At 54.7% G+C, this 19,174-nt stretch overlaps 2 protein-coding genes across 2 annotated transcripts in view; one reads left to right on the top strand and one right to left on the bottom strand.

Moving 5' to 3' along the window:
- The window catches only part of SLC5A10 (solute carrier family 5 member 10), an 80,144-nt gene that overhangs the window by 21,886 nt on the left and 39,084 nt on the right, over window positions 1–19,174 (top strand). Inside the window, exons 8-9 of the mRNA XM_077827998.1 lie at window positions 5,599–5,804; window positions 9,537–9,672. Of these exons, the coding sequence (XP_077684124.1) occupies window positions 5,599–5,804; window positions 9,537–9,672 (342 nt within the window). The remainder of the gene's footprint in view (window positions 1–5,598; window positions 5,805–9,536; window positions 9,673–19,174) is intronic.
- The window catches only part of FAM83G (family with sequence similarity 83 member G), a 29,535-nt gene continuing 16,254 nt past the window's right edge, over window positions 5,894–19,174 (bottom strand). The window contains exons 3-5 of the mRNA XM_077827997.1: window positions 14,379–14,503; window positions 12,297–13,755; window positions 5,894–6,319 (exon numbers count right to left, since the gene is read on the bottom strand). Coding sequence (XP_077684123.1) covers window positions 5,894–6,319; window positions 12,297–13,755; window positions 14,379–14,503 — 2,010 coding nt within the window. The remainder of the gene's footprint in view (window positions 6,320–12,296; window positions 13,756–14,378; window positions 14,504–19,174) is intronic.

The raw sequence follows: 19,174 nt of genomic DNA, 5'->3' as shown, positions 1-19,174 counted from the left end.
CACAGGCATTTCCAGGTGCTCCTCACTGGAGCACCTGAGTGAATTTAGCCTCACAACACCCCTGTGAGGTAGGGAAGTCTCGTTCTCCACCTTTTCCGGACGGGGCACTTAGGCGCCGAAGGGTTAAGACACAATTTTCACAGTTGGGTGTCTACCGCTAGAGCAGGTCTACACCCAGAACGTACAATGGCACACCTACGTCTCTTAGGGGTGTGAAAAATCCCCCCCCCAGGAGACGAAGCTCTGTTGCCCAACCCGTGGCGTAGACAGCGCTAGGCTGACAGAAGAATTCTTGTGTTGAACTAGCTGCTGCCTCTCGGGGAGACGGATTGCCTACGCTGCTGGGAGACCCCGTCCCGGGGCCGCAGTGAGTGTCTACACTGAAACACTGCCGTTGTGCTGCTTTAGCCGTTGGAGTGTACACACCCTAACTCCAAAGTTAGGTACGTCTACACTGCGGGGGGGAACAACGTGGTGAAGAGTCTCGGAGCCTAAGTAACTGGCCTGATTTCAGAGGTGTGTCCCCCCCCGCCGCGCGTACAGCTCAGCACCTGTTCTTTGAGGGGGAGGGAAGGGCACAGTCTCTGATGCCATGTATTGACAGAAATCAGACCAAAGGCAAACAGCAGCCAAGGCTTCAACTGTACAAAAAGGAGCAGGACAATTTCCCCCCAAGTAGTAACCAGACCAGAACCACTGTCCTGACCCTAACAGAGGTGCAGATCAAAAAGAGGGCCGCAGAGAAAAGAGAACTAAAGGCCCTTGCATGCTGCTGGGCATTCGGTGGCACCTTAAAGACGAACAGATTTATTCGGGCATAAGCTTTCGTGGCTAAAAACCCCCACTTCTTCTGTTAGTCTTTGAGGTGCCACCGGACTCCTCGTTGTTTTTGTGGATACAGACTAACACGGCTACCCCCTGATGCTGGGTATTGTCACAGGTTTGGAGCAGGCAGCTGAACAAGACATCCTCTATGGATACTGGTTTTGAATCTGGCCCCTGTGCAGGAGTGTAAGTTTGGGAATGGCATGCACACAGGTGTGCTAAAGTTCACAGTCCACTCATGTGGGGCTGTCATTCCCAAATGCCTCTTTGGCACCCTTTAGCGGCTAGATCACGCAGACAGGGTTGAATCCACTACTGCCACCCAAGTGCAAAATATCTGCTCCTTTAGCTCAAGCAGTAGAGGCCTGTGCAGAGGTCACAGTTTCGGTCCCCGCTGACTACTCATTCTGGGCTGTCATTGCAGAAATAGTCGACAGCACAATACTTTGAAGAATAGCCTCAAGTGGCCAAATCCTGGTGGGAAATACATGAACCACGTGATTGCACAGAGACCGAGTTCGTATGGGGTTCATATAACAAACAGCTTCCTCCACCAGGCTGTTCTACAAAAACTGAGCAATGACCACACAGTTGGGAGTAGAACTGGGCAAAACTTTTCATCTGAAATTTTTGACAGTTGAAACTTGCAGATCCCAGTCAACTGAAACATTTTGTGAACTTGGGTCGATTTCCGCAAATATTTCCAGTAAAAAAAAGTCGAACAAAACCCAATCGCCCTAAAAACAATTCCAAAATCTTGAAATGAAACATTTTGACGTTTTCAGAAAGAAAGATTTCAGTTTTGGGGGTTGAAATGACTTTTGGTTTTGGAATTTCCTCCCCCCCATTTTGTTTAATCCCCCCCCAAAATTTTATTTAGAAAACGCAAAAATGTAAAAAAAAACAAAAAAACCCCCAAAGTTTGAAATTGAATTAAAATGTTTCAGTTAACAATTTTTGAAAACCTGTTTGGAACTGCTAGCAACCCGACCTTATTGTTGTTAGCCCAGCTCTAGATGGGGTAAACTGAAGCAGATCGACCCAGGCCTCTGGGCTGGGATCCCCCTATCCAGCATTAGCCCGGGGCCGGCTCTCCCAAATGTGGGCATGCTCACCCTCTGCAGCACTCATGCGAACAGTCCTTGTCCCGCACGCACCTTGTTGTTGTGGCTCATGGCATGGTTACCACGGCAAGTCATTGAAATCACGGCCTAAATCCCTGATTCCTTTTGGCGTACACCACAAAAACGTTAATCCTGGTGTGTGAACTCATTGGGCGTTAACGAGGCAGCTGTGGGGCAAATTCTCTGCAGGCTTCCAAACTGCAACATCCCTTTGTTGGTCCACACCTCCTGTGTGTGCAAATGCCAATGTTGCTGCATGAAAACGGCTGCCTTTGGAAATACTGCAGGTCCCGGAGCCCTGAGTGCATCTACCTGCTTTCCACTATGATTCAGCATTTGCTAACCGCCCGCACTTAGAGAGCATTTATTGTTGCTTCCCATCCGCCCAGGTCTTTGGCTCATCCGCACCGGGATTAACCAGGTGTGGGCGTGTAGCCACTTCCCCTTTCACAAGGACAGGGTGAGTTTACAAACACTGATCCTCTCCCCAATACTCAAAGTGGTGTTTGTGTGTGAGATGGCTCGAGTCCTCAGACAATGCTCGGAAAACATCCACCTGCCCCCTCTGACTGTGGTCTGGGATTGAGGGTCCCAGGACTAAACCGCAGACTTCTGGGGCAGAAGAGACCATCAGGATCATCTAGAGTCTGACCCTCCTGCCCATCGCAGGATGTAGAACTTCGTCCAGCCGCTTCTGTAGTGGGCCCATAAGCTCTCCCCGAGTTACTGAAGTCCCCATCTCGCATGGCCATGGAACTGCACTGAAATGGCAAGACACCAAGGGGGGAGTAATGTGCAGTTCTGGGGCGTTTGGATCAGAGTTTAGCCAGGCTCATTTCTGGGAGGGGGGAAAGCCCCATCCCAGCATCCCTACCGTGCAGGGAGCGGGGGCGGGAGATGAAGAGGAGAAGGTAGATGTATGGATGTTTTTCTACAAGAGCTGCTCACGCTCAAACCCGCAGGAACCCAGGGCAGTGCTGGGCTGTGTCCTGCGGGAGGTCAGACCAGTGGATCGTAATGGGTCCGTCTGCCCTTGAAATCCATGATTAAAGTCTGGGCTCGGGGCTGCCATTACCGGAGTGTGAATTCTCAGTAACGAATTCCCAGCCAAGGATGCCTGTATTTGGGAGCATCCGGCTTAGGAGTCTGAAGATTCGGACACAAATCTGCAGCAGGCTGGAGTGTGAAAGGCTCATAAGAACATAAGAATGGCCCTACTGGGTCAGACCAAAGGTCCAACTAGCCCAGTATCCTGTCTTCCGACAGTGGCCAGTGCCAAGTGCCCCAGAGGGAAATGAACAGAACAGGTAATCATCAAGTGATCCATCCCCTGTTGCCCATTCCCAGCTTCTGGCAAACGGAGGCTAGGGACATCATCCCTGCCCATCCTGGCTAATAGCCATTGATGGACCTTCCCTCCATGAATTTATCTAGTTCTTTTTTGAGCCCTGTTATGGTCTTGGCCTTCACAACATCCTCTGGCAAGGGGTTCCACAGGTTGACTGTTCATTGTGTGAAGAAATACTTCCTTTTATTTGTTTTAAACCTGCTGCCTATTTATTTCATTTGGTGACTCCTAGTTCTTGTGGTATGAGAAGGAGTAAACAAGACTTCCTTATCTACTTCCTTATCTGCTCCATGGGGCAGACCCAGCAGATGGCCAGGCCTTTCACCTGGCCCCCAGTTTTGGCCTGGGCCCAGAGGAGCATTACCAGGGCGTTCAGTTTCCATGGGCTGCACTGTTAATTCTCTCGGCTGCCAGCTGCTGTGACTTATGGGCACTAGCTAGTCATGAGGGTGGCAGCCCTGCCACAGACCCCTTCAAAGGGCACAGAAAGGAAGGGTGAGGGGACGGTGGGAGGGTCAATACTGATCTGGTAACCCCACGAATCTAACCTGCTGCTAATGCCAAGGTGCTGAGAGTTGGGCGGTCAGAGCTGGGGGTGGCGGGGGCATTAGATCTGGCTCCCAGTTCAGGCCCCGCTCTGATTCTCACAAAGCAGCAGCGCAGAGGAGGAACGGAAAGCGAGATAGGGACAAGCTGCTCCCTCCACCCTGCCCATCGCTTTAAAATAAATTCAGCCCCAAACACGACAGGTTGTGCTAAAAGCAGCCCTTGATATCCGGGCCTGGGGTTCGCCCAGCCCTTCATAGTGGGGCTGCTTCCTCAACCTTCCCCCAGACGGCTACCTCGCCTCTGCCCCGTCCGCTGCGGCGTGGGAGTCTGCGCTTGGTGCCCAGCGGGGGCCTGGCCTGGGCAAGAGGAGACTCTGGCAGCTCCTCCTGGGCGTGAGGAACGGTCGCTGTGCCGCGCCGTGTGCTGGGGATGGGATGCAAACACATCTGCAGCACCTGCTCCCATGTGAAGCTGCCGAAGACGGGGGTGTTCCTGCTCCTGCACGGATTGGCTTGGAAGGGAGTGCTGAGGAAGGGGAGGGGCACCCTCCCTCCTCCTTTTGCAAGCCAAGTATGTTGCCTTCCCATGCATCCGCGGCCAAAATCTCCTCCCGGCTAGCCAGGGTAATCCCACTGCCTTTAGCGGGGCAACTGCAAGGTGAATTTAGCCTCCGTCTCCCACCGGCTGCGAGGAAGCAAGCCTGGATTCCCGCATGGCAGCTCCACTCGGGGCTGCAGGCATCAGGGCTGCCGGGCAGCTGGGTGCTCCGCAAGATCCTTGTGCCCCAATGAGTGACACCACTGCTTAAGCTGGCGGGACTGGGAGTGGCGGGGTGGCGCTGAAAGCAGGCTGCTGGGGGGGTGGGGGGGGTCTATCGCATGGGGTTCATTTGCGAGTGGCTGCCCAGGCTGGGGATGATTTGGGGAGAGCGGGGAGCTAGGCCTTTTGCACAGGTGTCACTTTCACCCCGGGGAATTAACTGCCCCAGAGAGAAGATGCCATTTCTCAGGGTACATCTGCGCTGCAGCCGGAGAGGTGAATGCAGCACGTCCAGACATCCCTGCGCTAGCTTTGGTCTAGCTAGCTCCTGTCCCAATAGCAGTATGGTCTAGCCACTCGAGTACCTACCCAGGACGCCTGGCGGGCTTGGACAGCCCACGCTAGCTAGGTCAAAGCGAGCTCAGATATGTCTACACCTGCTGCAGTCACACCTCCGCTCGCAGTGTAGATGGACCCTAAGAAAACCCAGCGAAGTGAGTCTGTATTGCACTTGGGTCTAGGTGCCCAGAGACGATGGGGCTATCAGGTCACTACCTAGATCGATACAAAATGGTCTGACCCCTGAGCCAAAGGGTGGACCCTGCACTTAGCCCCGTCACGAATCAGGTCAGTCGCTACCTCCTCTGGTCGCATTTACCACTTCAACAAGAATGTCCCACTGCCCGGGGACATTTAATAAAAGTGACTCGTTGGAAATACAAACTCAGTGGCAAGAGCGTCCCAATGGGGAGCCTGGATCCAGGACCTGGGATGTGTCCCCTGGGGGGGAGCATTAATCTACCGGGCCCAACTATGCAAAACACTAGCTGATGCATGTGTCTCTTAAATAAGAATAAAATTCCACTGTAACGTGTAGTGGTTCTTTCCCAGGCCCCGCCTCTCGGGGCAAGCGGGAAGGGAGGAAAGATTCTGCCAGCTGATCTGCTTGTATTTCAGTGCTCTAATCAGCCTCCCCTCCCCATTCCCTTCCAGCCTTTAGCAAGATCGGAGGATACCAGAACCTGGCAGAGGCTTATTTAAAGGCTGTTCCGGCCAAGATTATCCCCAACACAACATGCCACCTGCCCAGAGTTGACGCCATGCACCTCTTCCGAGATCCCGTCTCGGGAGACCTCCCCTGGACCGGCATGACTTTCGGGCTGTCGGTCTTGGCCACTTGGTACTGGTGCACCGACCAGGTAAATGTAAACATGTTCCCCCTCCCTCGCGGAATTGCACCTCCCCGCTCAATGGCCTCTGAATACTTGCAGTCCACCTGCTTCGGTGCCTACTGGTCCTTGCGGCTGGCGGCCCCAGGGAGCCTCCGTTTGGAGTCGGTGGAAACCTGCTGGACTCCGCCCACCTTGGTCTTGAGGTGCTTGAACTGTGAGAGTTTGGTGAGCGGGATGCCAAGTGGCATCCTCACTTCGTCCGCTGTCCTCTGGTTTTCTGGGAGGGAGGACAAGGGCTTGCCAGTTGCTCTGCTGATGCCTTGTGAGAGGTGGCCGGGCTGCACGTTCCTGGTGGAACTGAAACCTTTGCTTTGCCAGTATGGCTGGGGGTTGGTGGTTGCGGTGGGTTTTTTAGCACTGGTTCCGTCCGCCTTGTATTTGCTGGGCCCTGGGTTTTTCTCATGTCTCAGGGCGTGGGCGCCCCCTCTGCCTTGTCCTGGGCATGCTGGGTTCCTGGATACATAGTGGTGGAAAGGCGGGCCCTGTTTGATAAAGACAAGAGAAGAGAATAATGGTTACTGGCAAGAATTGGTTGGACACACGTTCTTGAAATGCTATGAGTGGGCCTGGCTTTGCCACTGACTCACTGTGCAACCTTGGGCAAGTCCCTTTGCTGTTCCCTAGCTATAATTCTCCTCGGGTTTGGGGTGGCTGGAAACCCCCAAGAGAGAGAATTAAGCCTTAACCCAGCATTTCCCAGTGGGGTTTCTGTGATAGCTTGCCCTCTATTTCCCCCAGAAATTCACAGCATCCAGTAAGTCTCCAGAGATACCTCAATGCTCTGCCTCTGTACGGTAGCCTAAACACCCATTGTGACCCTCTGTGTGGCTTAAGGCAAGATTCATGCAGCTGCAAGTCCAGGCTCTGGGCTTGGAGGGGCCCACGGGCCAACCAATCTGAGTGGTGGGGAAGATGGCACCTGAGAAGGATGGAGCAGGAGGTGACATTGGTAGGGCAGGGAGCCAGCAGCACTGTAGCATTGTGGGAGTTGATTAGTTGTGTAGAGGGGCCTTTACATCGGGTCCGGGCCCCAATAGCCTTAATCCACCACTTACATAGACTGGATATTTGTCTCCCTCTGTTTCCATCCTATTAGCTGGTTAAATACCCTGAATGGCTCCTTTTCGCCCCAATCCTGTGCTGTGGGCTCCCATGCCAGTCTGCAAAATGGACGCAAAACCACACCCAAATCAGATGCCTCCACTCGTGCGGGAGGTCGCATTTCACACCCACTTCACCCCGGGGTAAATGTGCCAGCACATCCTGGGCGTGTCTTTGTCCCGGCTCTGCACTGAGGCTGATATGGCCCCACACCCAAGCCAGAGTGGCCTCTTGGCACTGGATCCATGCAGAACAAACCCAAAGGTACCCAGCTGGACGGTGCTGTGCAAAAGCCCGAGCTGCGAAGGCTTTGAACGTGTTGAGACAAGAGCAAATATTTAGATAACAGAGACAATTGCTAGGAGCCCAGGCAATGCACCATGCGTGTTTCCACCACGCCTCGTCAGCAAACAGGATCCCTGGCACGAAGGTCTGAGCCAAAACACATGGGCTCCTTGCAGGTGACCCATTAGGCTGCAGGTCTGGCCCTGCCTCTCTGTGCCTCCTTCCCATAGCCTCCCACTCTGAATGGCTTGGGCCTCCTGACACCCCGCTTTCTAGATGGGAAACTGAGGCACAGCGAGACGAAGTGACTTGCCCAAGATCTCATGGAGTCTGTGGTGGAACAAGAACTCGAAGCTGGGTCTCTCCAGGCCCAGGTTGGCATCCCAACCCATGGACCGTCCTTCCTCTCGAAGAGCTTTGGATGAGTGATGAGTGCCCCGGTTGATGCTTGTCAGGTGGCACCTCCCCATCCTGCCCCTGTGCCATCTACTGTGAATCAGCCTCATTTTGGTTCCTTGTCAGGGGAAATCCCAGGCGAGACCGGCAGGCCGGTTCTCGTGCCGCGTGGCCGTGATTCAGCCTTGCGACTTCCTCTGAGTCACTGCGACAGGGACGCGAGAGCAGCCTCCGCACTCGGCATCTTCCCCGGCTGGTTGGACGGAAAGGCCGGGAAAGAGCCACTCGACTACCTGGGCCAGCCCCCGCCTGGGTTGGTCGCTTGGGTCTGTGGGCCTGAGGCGTGAGGAGTGAGCCCGCGGTAACTTCGTGGTGGCTGTGGGGTGCCTGCTCGTTGCAGCTGTAGACGACGGGTCAAGGCACAATGTCAGGGAAAGCCTGGCCGTTCTGACTTGGGACAAGGCTTCCGGCCCCTCCAGAGCGATGCTGCTGCTTAGGGAGGTCACCGACGCAGGCCTTTCCCGGGCCCCGAGATTACAACAGCAACGGGTCAGGGTCAGGAGCACTTGGCACCTCTGAACAGGTGGCCCAGTAATACAGAGAGCTGCTGAGCCCCTGAGAATGAAGCCGTGGGGGTTGGCAGGGGCTGTTTAGCTGAGCTGGGATTTTTTGCAGCCCTTCCACTGACTTGGCTGTTTTAGGAGAGGCTCCGAATCCAGCCCTGCCATCGATGGGAGAAGCCTGGTGCCAGCAGAGACCTGGGAACCAGCCACCCTTGCTCTATGTTCTTGGCTTTGCTATTGAGTTGCTTGGGCAAGGCACTGAACGCCTCTGCCTCGGTTTCCCCATCTGTGAAATGGGAGCACTAATGCAACAGCCCCGTGAGTGAGGCTGCGTGGGCGGGTGTCTGTTTGGTGCTTGGAAGATGACAGTGTCAGGCCTCGCACGCTCTGGGAATGCTCCGTCCATTGTGTCCCCCCTCCTCCACTCACTGCTACGGCACCGCAGAGACGGGGACGGAGCAGTGGGATGCTCAGCCCGCGTGTAAGGACAGCACAGAGAGGCACAGCACGCAAAGCAGGAGGGGCACGCATGGTCATGGGACGCAGTGAGCGCTAGTGGGTTTGTGTGTGTAGGGTTGGATGGCAGTGCTGCCGTTTACGTGTAGGTATATATTTTTGAGGGGAATCTGGAATTTAATTGTGTGTGTGTGTGTGGGGGGGAAACGGCTCCTTCATTACAGGATAGAGAGGGTCAGTGTGAACGGGAATGTGCCACACTGAACCGAGGACTTAGCAATGCTTCTGTCTCTCAATATACACGGGCACATTCTCCTGCAAATTCTCCCCTTGCTCGAAGGCTTTGTCTACGCTGCACTTTCGGCGGTAAAACCCGCCCCCCACCGCGTAGTACACGACTACCGCGTAGTGTAGACAGAGCCTCCCTGACACTGGGAACAAAGACCAAGAGCCTGTCACCGAGCAGCACTCCCGCATTGCCAGACTGAGTGTCGCGTGAGCCGCTAGCTGGGAACCCAGCAATCCCACCTGATTGATCTCAACCAAGGCCGAGCGCAGCGGCGTTCCTGCTCTGTTGTGCAAGGCTGCGACCTGCGGAGACGACCTATCCCAGCATGCAGTGCTCTCGCTTCAGCCCCGTGGCGGGCGAGGTGGAACCTTGCATGCAGGGAGCTGGGATCTCCAGCGGGGGAAGTCCATGGGCGGCACTGGGCCGTTCTGATCTTCTGGAATAATCCCAGCAGATCCTGTTCGGAGCAGAACTGCAGCCCTGCAGGATGCGAGGACCAGATGGGCCTGGGCTGCAAAATTTGGGTCGAGTTTGGACATGACACGGGGGTTGAGGCCCAATTTCTCAAGCACTAAGTTGCAACTGGTCATGTCTCCATCTCTCTTGCAGGTCATTGTGCAAAGGTCTCTCTCGGCTAAGAACCTGAGTCACGCGAAGGCCGGCTCCATCCTGGCGAGCTATTTGAAAATGCTGCCGTTGGGGGTTATCATCATGCCGGGGATGATCAGCCGGGTTCTCTATCCAGGTGAGGTACAGACACAGCAAAGGGGAAGTGTCGGCAGGGTTTTATAATTTGCCTGTCACTGAGCAAAAGCCGCTGCGGTTCAGAAGGGCAGCTTGCGCCACATTGCACAGGGGATTGGGACAGCATGCTGAGTCCCTCTGCATGGACACTAGCCAGCCCGCAGGGTGCTCTTCAAAAAGCATGGGATTTGCCTGAGTATCCTTGGTCAAAAGTTCCCCTTTTCCCCTCCTAGTGTGTGCAGGGCACCGTGGGCTGCAGTCCCCCACCACAGAGGTGGCTGCATTTCAGTGGTGGTGTATGCATACAGCTAGTGAAATGCTTTGGAAGGAGTGTTATGTTGTTGTGTTGGAGATGAGGAGTTTCAATCCCAATTGGGTCTAGGGATATGTGTGTGTGTGGGGGGGGAACAGGACTAGGGCTGAAATTCAGTGGCACCAGCTCTTCTTATAGACTCATAGATATTAAGGTCAGAAGGGAAAATTATGATCATCTAGTCTGACCTCCTGCACAATGCAGGCCACAGAATCTCACTCACCCACTCCTGCGGTAAACCTCTCACCTATGTCTGAGCTATTGAAGTCCTCAAATCATGGTTTAAAGCCTTGCAAAATGGTGCAAGCTTTGCAAGATCATCTGATGTGGTGAGATTTCAGCAGCATCCAAATGGGAAATAGGCCCTTTCCACTTCGGGGTTCAATTTGGAGCCAAAACTCCACAGACTGGCTGAGCTTTGGGACGCTGGATCCTTAATGCCCCACCGAAGTTCACAAAGGTTCAGAGGAGAGGGTTGCAGTTTAGGCCCATCGCTAGCTGCTAGGCCACATTCCTATCTGGTGTAACTCTTCCATTAATGACCCTGTGGATTCTGGGCTTCTACAGGTTACACCAGGGAGGAATTTGGCTTGATAACGGCTTAGTGTTTGTGAATGAGCTGGTTGAGATTTCCTGTGTGTTCCTAATGATGACCACTTGACTCCTTGGTGTCTTTTTCTTTCAAAAGTCTTGAGGAAGCTATTGTAAGAACACTAATCACAAGACAAAGCTACCTGGCCAGTTTTTGGACACATTGGCTGGGAAGCGGGGCCAGAGCAGATTGCTTTATAGCAATGCTTGAAAGGTTTTGGCACAGCCAGCTTTACACAGTGCTGGGATTTTCGGATGAATGAGTAAAACTGCATTGGCTGTTAGCTTAGCATCTTCGCAGGGACGTAAGGGCAAGCATACATTGGGTCTGGGCTGGTAAATTTCATTACCTATAGAGATTAGAGCTACATTGAGGACTGGATCCTGAGATCCTGTATACCTGGGTAGCTCCAATTTCTGCCAGTGGAGGATCAGTTCCCGAATGACGGAACGCACTGAAAGGTGGAAAGGGAAAGCTGGCCCTGGACTAATTTTTGTGCCTTTAGAAAAGGAAATGTAGCAAGAGCTGAGCAGCGAACCAGCAACCTCAGTGTTCGATGCTAAAAAGCGGGGTGTGTCCAGGCACGGCCACACCTTGTGGGAACAGCTGTCCCACAAATAAAACCAAGCCCAAATGATCAGCATGTTCCTTGCTGTGGCTCTGCAGCGTGAGTAGGCCTGAAAAGTGCTGACTGCGGACTGTTGCAATGTTCTCCACCATCCCTATTTCACTGCACTGTCGCCGTGTGCCTCTGAGTCATTCCGCGCCAGGTGCTGTTCTCTTTGATGCTAATCGTTTTTTTATCAGGAGCTAAACAGCAAGCCTGGGAGGGACCTGCCTGCCTGGGCCACCCTGGCCCCACCTGCGCGTCATGCCATGGCACATGTGTTTGTTGCTGAAAGGGCCTTTTCCTGGAGCCTGAAATATGGCTTGGTGAAAAGAGCTTCACGAGGGGATGTGGGGGGCTGTTTCTGCTCTGCTCCCAGGTGGCCCTTAGCCCCTCTCGCAGGTTATGTCTGCACAGCAGCTGGAGAGGTAACGTCCCGCTTGGGTAAGCATACGGTCGAGCCACCCCTGGACGTACCTAGGATCCCAGAGGTAGCAGCATCAGGGCTGGCCTTATGAGTGGACCACATGGGCAACCACCCAGGTGCCGTGGTCTAGAGGCATGGACTGGGGAGGGCCTGGGGTGCGAGGTTGTAGAAGGGAGCTCCGGGCAAAGGTGGGGAGCCAGAGGGGCCTGTTGGCCGGGGCGAATGGTGTGGGGGGGGAGCTCCGAGAGGCAGCAGGGGTCTGGGGGGATGGATGGAGAGGCAGTGAGGGTCTGGGGGAGTAGGGAGCCCAGGGAGGCAGTGGGAGGGTGGGGAGGCCTGGGGGAGGCAGCGGGGGCCAGGGCAATGGGGGTCGGGGGGAGCCTGGGGAGACAGCGGGGGCCGGGGCAGTGGGAAGGAGCCCAGGGAAGCAGCAGAGGGCGGGGGAGATGGGTGGGGGGCCTGGGGAGGCAGCGGGGGGCAGGAGGAGTGATGGGGGAGCCCGGGGAGGCAGCAGGGGCTAGGAGGGATGCGTGGGGGGTCAGAGGAGGCAGCAGGGGTGCCAAAATACAAGCTCGCCCAGGGTGTCATGGTCCCTAAAGCCGGCCCCGAGCAGCACGTGGAGCACAGGCAGGCTCCAGGGCAGGAGAAGGAATCAAAGAAGAGGCTGATATGACAAGCCATCCTACCTGCCCGACCTTGCTGGCGAGTGCTCCCTTTCCATCCAGGACAGCGCGCGGGCTATTGCCCGTTCCCAGCACACACCTGATCACCTCAGTAGCATCGTCCCGTCTCAGGCCCGTGTCCTCCAAGCGCACGTTTGGCGGCGACTGCAGGCTCCCCAGGGGGCTGACGTAGGTGCCCCGGCTGATGTGGGGGTCGCTCATTTTCCTTTGCAAGTGCAGGTTCCCCCCGTTGGGGATGTGATCGGAGTTGGTTCTCCGGAGCGGCCCAAAGCGACCTCTCACCTCGAAGAGTTCGTCCGAGGTGGAGGAGGCATTGGAGGGGTGGTAGCTGTGGGTGGCCGAACTGCTGGAATAGCTCTCCTGATCGCTGAGCGTCAAATAGTCCTCTTCATCGTCCTCCCCTTCCAGCCCGTTTGCGGGACACATGGCTGCTGTGCCCTGGGCTTCCTGGAATACGGCTGCCTGCCTCCTCAGCTGGTGATGGCTGGCCGCGGCTGGAGCTTGTGCGGGGTTTTCACCTGGCCTGTAATCTGCGTTCGCTTGCTCGGCCCCGTGGTGCAGCTGCTCCTTGGCGTCCCCGAGCAGGGCAGCCGTGTCTTTGCAGAGCGCGCCGCTTTTGGAGATAAAGTCCGTGACGTCAACTGTCCGAGGCCTTGGCACAGGGGGCCTGACGTCCATCTTCTGTGCCTCTGCGGCTGTGGGCTGCTTCAGGTGCTGGCTCACGGCCAGGATAGCCAAAGCTCCTTTCTTGTCCTCCCCAGGACTCCTTGCTTTGGGGCTTTCTACTGGCTTGGGAGCTTCCTTGATTGGGGTCGGAGGGGTGGCTGGAGAAGGCTCTTGGCTTCTCTTGGCTTCCAACTCCTTGTTCTTTAGCATCTGCCTGTGCTGGACATTGGCCTGGGCGACGTCACAGACCTTGATGCGGTTCATCTGGGACAGCTTCACATTCTTTATAGTGGGGTCAATGATGTTGATGTACCCCAAGATTTCACTTGGGTCTGGGTCTGGCTCCACCCAAGTGGGCAGGTAATCGAACATGTTGGCCTTCTCCATGTTGAGGAGGCCAGGGTGGATGGGTGGGGCTAGGTCAGCCATGTCGTTTTGCTGCTCGGCACTTTGGCCCTCGGGAAGGGCCTTGTTTTTGCTGTCCATCATGTTTCTGCCAGTGCCCGCCTGCCTCTCGGACGACATCTTGCTGATCTGTTCTGCGCTCTTGGCCTTCACCAGGGCATATTTTGGGTTAATCAGCTTCTTCACCACTGCATTGGCTGGGGTCACGGGCATGAGAGAGGGCAGAGTGAACGGCTCAGGTTCTGGCTCCTCGTCCATGGGAATGGACTTCAGGCTGACCCCCCGGGACATGAGATAAAGCTCCTGGAACTGCTTGTCAAACGCTTCCACCACCTGGCCGGAGAGGACTGAGATGACGTTCCTGTCGGTCCTGGCTGCGGACCAGGTGAAGCTGGAATGGAAACCAATCAGAAACAGTCTGAGTGCATGGCAGCAAACCCGGCCTTGGTTCCCCTGCTCCCTGGCTTGCTATTGAGACTTGAATAACTCAACCCCGGGCCCAGTTCTGTGCTCTCTGGGGCTGGCTAGATCCTGCGGCCTTTTGGGCCGAGTTCATAAAGGGCTGCCTTCTACTGCTGCAAGGGCTTTATGTGCATCTCAGCCTAGTTGCTTCCTCAGACACATGTCCTAGTCCGGTCCAAGGGGCAGGAGCGGGGCCTTAGAAGCAAATCCTCACAAAACCACCACCTAATTTAGCAGGAGCAGCAGACTTATCTCAAGGCAAGTCTGGGGTTTGATGACCGGAGGTGAGAGATTGGGATTGCTGGGTATCGGGGGTGGGGGGCAGGTCAGGTTCACTGGGTGTCGGGGTTTGCAGGTCAGGATCGGGGTGCAGTAGCAGCTGGTACACCCACTGCATGCTGCCTGGTTCTACCCACTGCTCTGACTCTGCACTATCATGAGGATCAAAATCCCCTAAAAAATAAAACGCCGACCCGCACGGTTCCTCTGTGGCCCAGCTGAGGCTGATCCCGTCCGGCGTGGAAATAGCTGACAGAGCTGTCTCTGGATTACCTGTAGGAGCCGCACATAGCCCGGTCGCCATCCAGGAACATGAACTTCTGGGCTAAGGCACCTTTGAACTTCGTGGCCGAACGGGTGAAAAATTCCGTTCCCCCCGTGCAGCGAACGCGGAGATTCTGCAAAACAAAAGCAAGGCAGCAGGTGGGAAAAGAGTCCCGTGGCCGGACAAAGATGCTTCTGGCCTGCCTCAGTGGACTCTTGTTTAGGGCTGAAAAATTGAGTCTCTCTCCCTGTTGATTTGCTCTTTTTTTAAATGGCCATTTCCATTTACTGCTCCCTCTGTTGGCCAGCTTGGGCTTGATTCTGCTCTGAGTGGTGCTGTTATAAATCTGGATTAACTCTGCAGAATTGGACAGTGGTGCTCTGGTTTCACACCACCGTCACTGGCTCTGAATTTGGCCCCTTGCCTCAATAAAAAGGCAGAGCTCTTATCTTCAAAGCACCATTCAGACCTCTGCATAGACACTGACTAATCCCCACAATAGCTCTGAGAGGTGGCTCAAGCCTGGTTTACATGCAAAATGTCGATTGATTTAGCTACGTCACTCAGGGGTGTGAAAAATTCACTCCTCTGAGCGCTGCCGTTAAGCCAGCCTGAACCCTGGTGTAGACGCAGCTAGGTCGATGGAAGAATTCTTTGGTCACCTGGGTACTGCCGCACGGGGAGGTGGATTTAGCTCCGTTGAGGGGAAACTACCCTTCCATCGATGAAGGAAGCGGCTATGGTATGGCGCTGCAGTGGTTTAAGTGAAGCGCTGTGGTAACACCCGTAGTGTAGACATGGCCTAAGTATTATCCTCCATGGCTGAGAAGGGAACTGAGACACAAGGAGGTTAACTGGCTTGCTCCAGGCCCCACAATGAGTCAGTGGGGCTCACCTGGGACTAGAGTTCAGGAGTTTGCTGCTTCCCCAGAATGCCTAACCTGGCTTTGTGTGGATTTTCTGCTTTCTGCTGTGATTATACCCTTTTCACTGTCACCCACTGGCTGGAGCCTGGGATGGGATCGGCCCTGGGTGAACCGCAAATGCTTGTCACCTGGAACGGACGTTTGGAGAGTGTTCCAAACTAGCTTGTACAGTTGTATTATTGACGGTGAAATAACTGGCCGCCAGTTAACTCAAGGTAAGAACGCTAGTGTGGACTGACCCGTAGGGACGTGGAGAATACCCCCGTGTGCCTTCAGATCCCTGTATGGGAAGCACATTAGAAGCTCAGTGTTGTTGTTTACATTTCCACATCCAGGAAAACAAGCTAGAGGCTGACCTCATTCTGTCACCAGATTCAGTGCATCCCTGTTAACTTACTATCCTTTAACAGCCCATTAATCCAGCTCCTCCGTCTAGGCCAACCCTTTTCATAAGTTCACAAAAGACCATTAGAGGCTCTCGGGTCACACCCAGCAGAGCAAAACACCCAGGTCTCAAGGTATGTTTCATTCTCCCTCCTCCTCACTCTCATAGCAGCAACTGCTTTAAGTAAAATGTGTTAATCTCCAGTGGGAAGAAAACAAAAGTGAGCACACACAAAGATAGATGACTGTTCAGAAAACACAACAGCCGCTTCCCCCAACCCCTGAATCACTGCAAACACTCAGCAGTTGCTTAAGAAACTGTCTGGCTTTCCCAAGCCTGTGCGGTATTCACCAAGTGCATTGAGCCTGCTTTGTAGACACTGAAATAACGACTTACATTTCTTTAGCAGCTTTTATCCTGCATGATCCGGCTCAAAGCACTTGCCAAATAGGGTCTCAGGTTCTCTGAGGTGTCCTGGCTGCTTTGCACCATTCTGGCAATTGACTTCCGTGGGTATTTCTACACTGCCAGCCTCCCAACCCAGGTAGATAGATTTGGGCTAGTGTGACTCTGTCCACCGGTGCCAGGAAGCTCAGTGCCAGCAGCAGTCTAGACACCCCCAGTGAGAGCTAGGTGGGAGAATCCAACCTGGACTCTGTCTCCAGGGATCTGCTGTTCCAGTCCTGGCCCCGTCCACAGCTCTGCCAACGCACCAGGGTTCTCGCTGGCATCCCCCCTTGCGACTAGCCTGGATCTTTCCTGAGCTGCACATTAATCTTAATCTCAGGGCTGGGTGGCTGACATTTAAACGCCACACAGCCCAGACGTATGGAAATCACTTCCCCATGCAACCCTGGCCGGGTAATGTGATGGGTAAGAGAACACCAGGCACCTGTCGGATGCCGGGGCTGTGTTGCCTACACATGTATGAGCTTTCCTTTCTCTCTGTGCCGCAGTCCCTAGGACAGCCATTCTACTGCTAGCTGGAGAGGTGAGAGGCTCACGAGTGCTCTTGGATGCCAGGGCTGGGTTAATACCCTGACGGTGAGCAAATTCTATGCCCTTTTTAGGGCAGGAAACCCTTCAGTCAGAGAGCCGCTTGATGGCTGGAGCCATGTGGCTGCATTCCTCAAGGTAGATATCTGCTGTGCCAAGAGTGGTTTATGGCCCAGTGGTTAAAGTACAACCAGGAAAATCGGGAGTCAGGCCTGAAAGTGAAACCAGGAGATTCCCAGCCATCAGGAATTCGTGATAACAGCCACACGCCCATCTGGTGCACGAGGGCTTTTGATCATTGCTCTGCAGGTAGGTAGGATCAAAGGCGTGCCCTGCTGGCTTCAGTCACTGCTGGGAAACCCTCCCATCCGCCCTTTGCATTCACACAATGCCTGCCCTGGCTGATGGGCTTATGCATCCAGTGAGACTTGGTAACACTGGCTAGCACGGTCCAGATCTCTGGCCCTAGCACTAGAGAGAACTTTCTCACACAGCTTGCCAAAGTGCGCAGATCCCTGACCTGGAACATTCTTGGATGTTTTCCAGAACAGAGGCTGCCAAATAGTGCTTGATATTGTGGGAGCAGGTGAAATGCCAGCTGAAGGACTAGCTTGAGAGCACCAAACCCATGGTGATGCCCTGTACCCAGTTTCTTATTTCTGTATCGCAGACATTCGTGATGCTGTCCAGCCAGGAGAACCTGATCCCCGCCCCCCACAATGCACGGGCCTTGGACACAGGAACACTTTGATCTTCCCTGTTTTCTGCGTGTGGCGTACTATAGTTTAATCTCTGTAATATTTTGCTCTGCCTAGTTGTGATTCTTGATCCCACATGTTATTGGTCAATATAAAAACCCCACCAGCATGATAATTCTCTGTTAGCTCAAGTGGCAGGGGCTTGTGTTAGAATCATAGAATATCAAGGTTGGAAGGGACCTCAGGAGATCATCTAGTCCAACCCCTGCTCAAAGCAGGACCAATCCCCCAATTTTTGCCCCAGATCCCTAAATGGCCCCCTCAAGGATTGAACTCACAGCCCTGGGTTTAGCAGGCCAATGCTCAAACCACTGAGCTATCCCTGCGTTCTAGCCCTGTTGAGCCTGGTGTGGCCGATGTATTTAGCACAGAGGCAGCCATGAGATCCTGTTGCCAGGGCCTGGTTACAATACGTGTCTCTCCTGTTAAGATAAGGGGACAGGAGGACAGGGACATCGAAGCCAAGTTGCTCCCTGCCTGAGTGTGAACACACCCTGTGCTGGCAGATTCCTTCCGTTGTTACTCTCTCTCCATGGGTGCCGTGTCGGGATGGGTGTTTGACATCACCGGGGCTGGAGCCAGCAGCTGTTCTGCTGCCATCCGGCCCTGCCTGCCATTAATGGGAATGACCAACACATTGTTGACAGCTCGCAGGAGACGCTGGGGGTGTGTGTGTGTATCCCCCCCCATCCCGCCTCCTTGCTGTTGCAGCGTGTGGAGGCCCTGGAATGGGAAAACCTTGTTTGTTGTTTTCAACAGTCTCTTCTCTTCCCCTGGCTGCAGGGTTGCCTGAAGGCGATAGACCCAATCATCCCATAGGCTTGCCACAGAGCTACCAACCTGGCGGCCAGAGAGCCTGGCTGGGCAGGACCAGGCATGCGGGGCCGGAGACTCCACAGATCTTCCCCCTGCTGAATGGCTGGGCTGGGGGGCTGCAGAGGCAGCTCCGGGACCTTGGGGGAGGATTCCTAGCCCTTCCCTTCCCCGCTGTGTGTTTCACTTGCACCCAGATCAGCTCTTCGGCCTGCGCGCAGTGGGGACATGGGGCTGGATTACGCCTTCAGGGCCAATGCTCCTTGCTAACTTCTCCATCATGCCCCAGGCCTTTCCCACCTCCTCCAGCAGCCTCCGGGTCTTACACGTGCTACCGATACGGATAGCCTCCCCCACGCCTCAGAGACGCCTGTGCCCTGAAGAGACAGACGGCCAATGGATCCTGGCCTTCCAAACATCCCCTTTCCCAGCGGCAGACAGAGCTGGGTGGGTGGGCTGCTGTGGTTTGGGCCTCACTGGGCACCATTATTAATTTGTATTTGTGCCCAGCCAAGCAGCAACATTGGCCATTTCCCAGACAGGTCCACTCAAGGGCCTGCGGGCCAGGGAGAAGGCATGGATTGAAGCCCTATGTGGCAGCATGCTGGCCCAGGCATCAGCCAATCTGTCCCGCTCCTTCCCTCCACTTCAACCTCTTTGTATTTCACTCCAAGCCTGGCTCTGAGCTGGCTGCCAGCCACGCTTCGCTGGATGGCCTAGGCCTGGACATCAGCTTCGGCCTTGTCTAGGGGAGAAACCGGCACTGATTTAACTCGACCGCTGCCGCCTGCTTTGTGGATGCTCTCAAACCAAAATGAGAGCGGGGGCTGGGGACACTGGTAGAATAACTCACTAGTTCTGAGCAGGTGATCTCTCAGCACTCTGCGAAGGAAGGCAGCATCGTTATCCCCATTTTACAGCTGGGG

Source organism: Eretmochelys imbricata, chromosome 10 (assembly GCF_965152235.1).
Source record: "Eretmochelys imbricata isolate rEreImb1 chromosome 10, rEreImb1.hap1, whole genome shotgun sequence".
Taxonomy (NCBI): Eukaryota; Metazoa; Chordata; order Testudines; family Cheloniidae; genus Eretmochelys; species Eretmochelys imbricata.
This window is presented reverse-complemented; position numbering and strand designations above follow the sequence as displayed.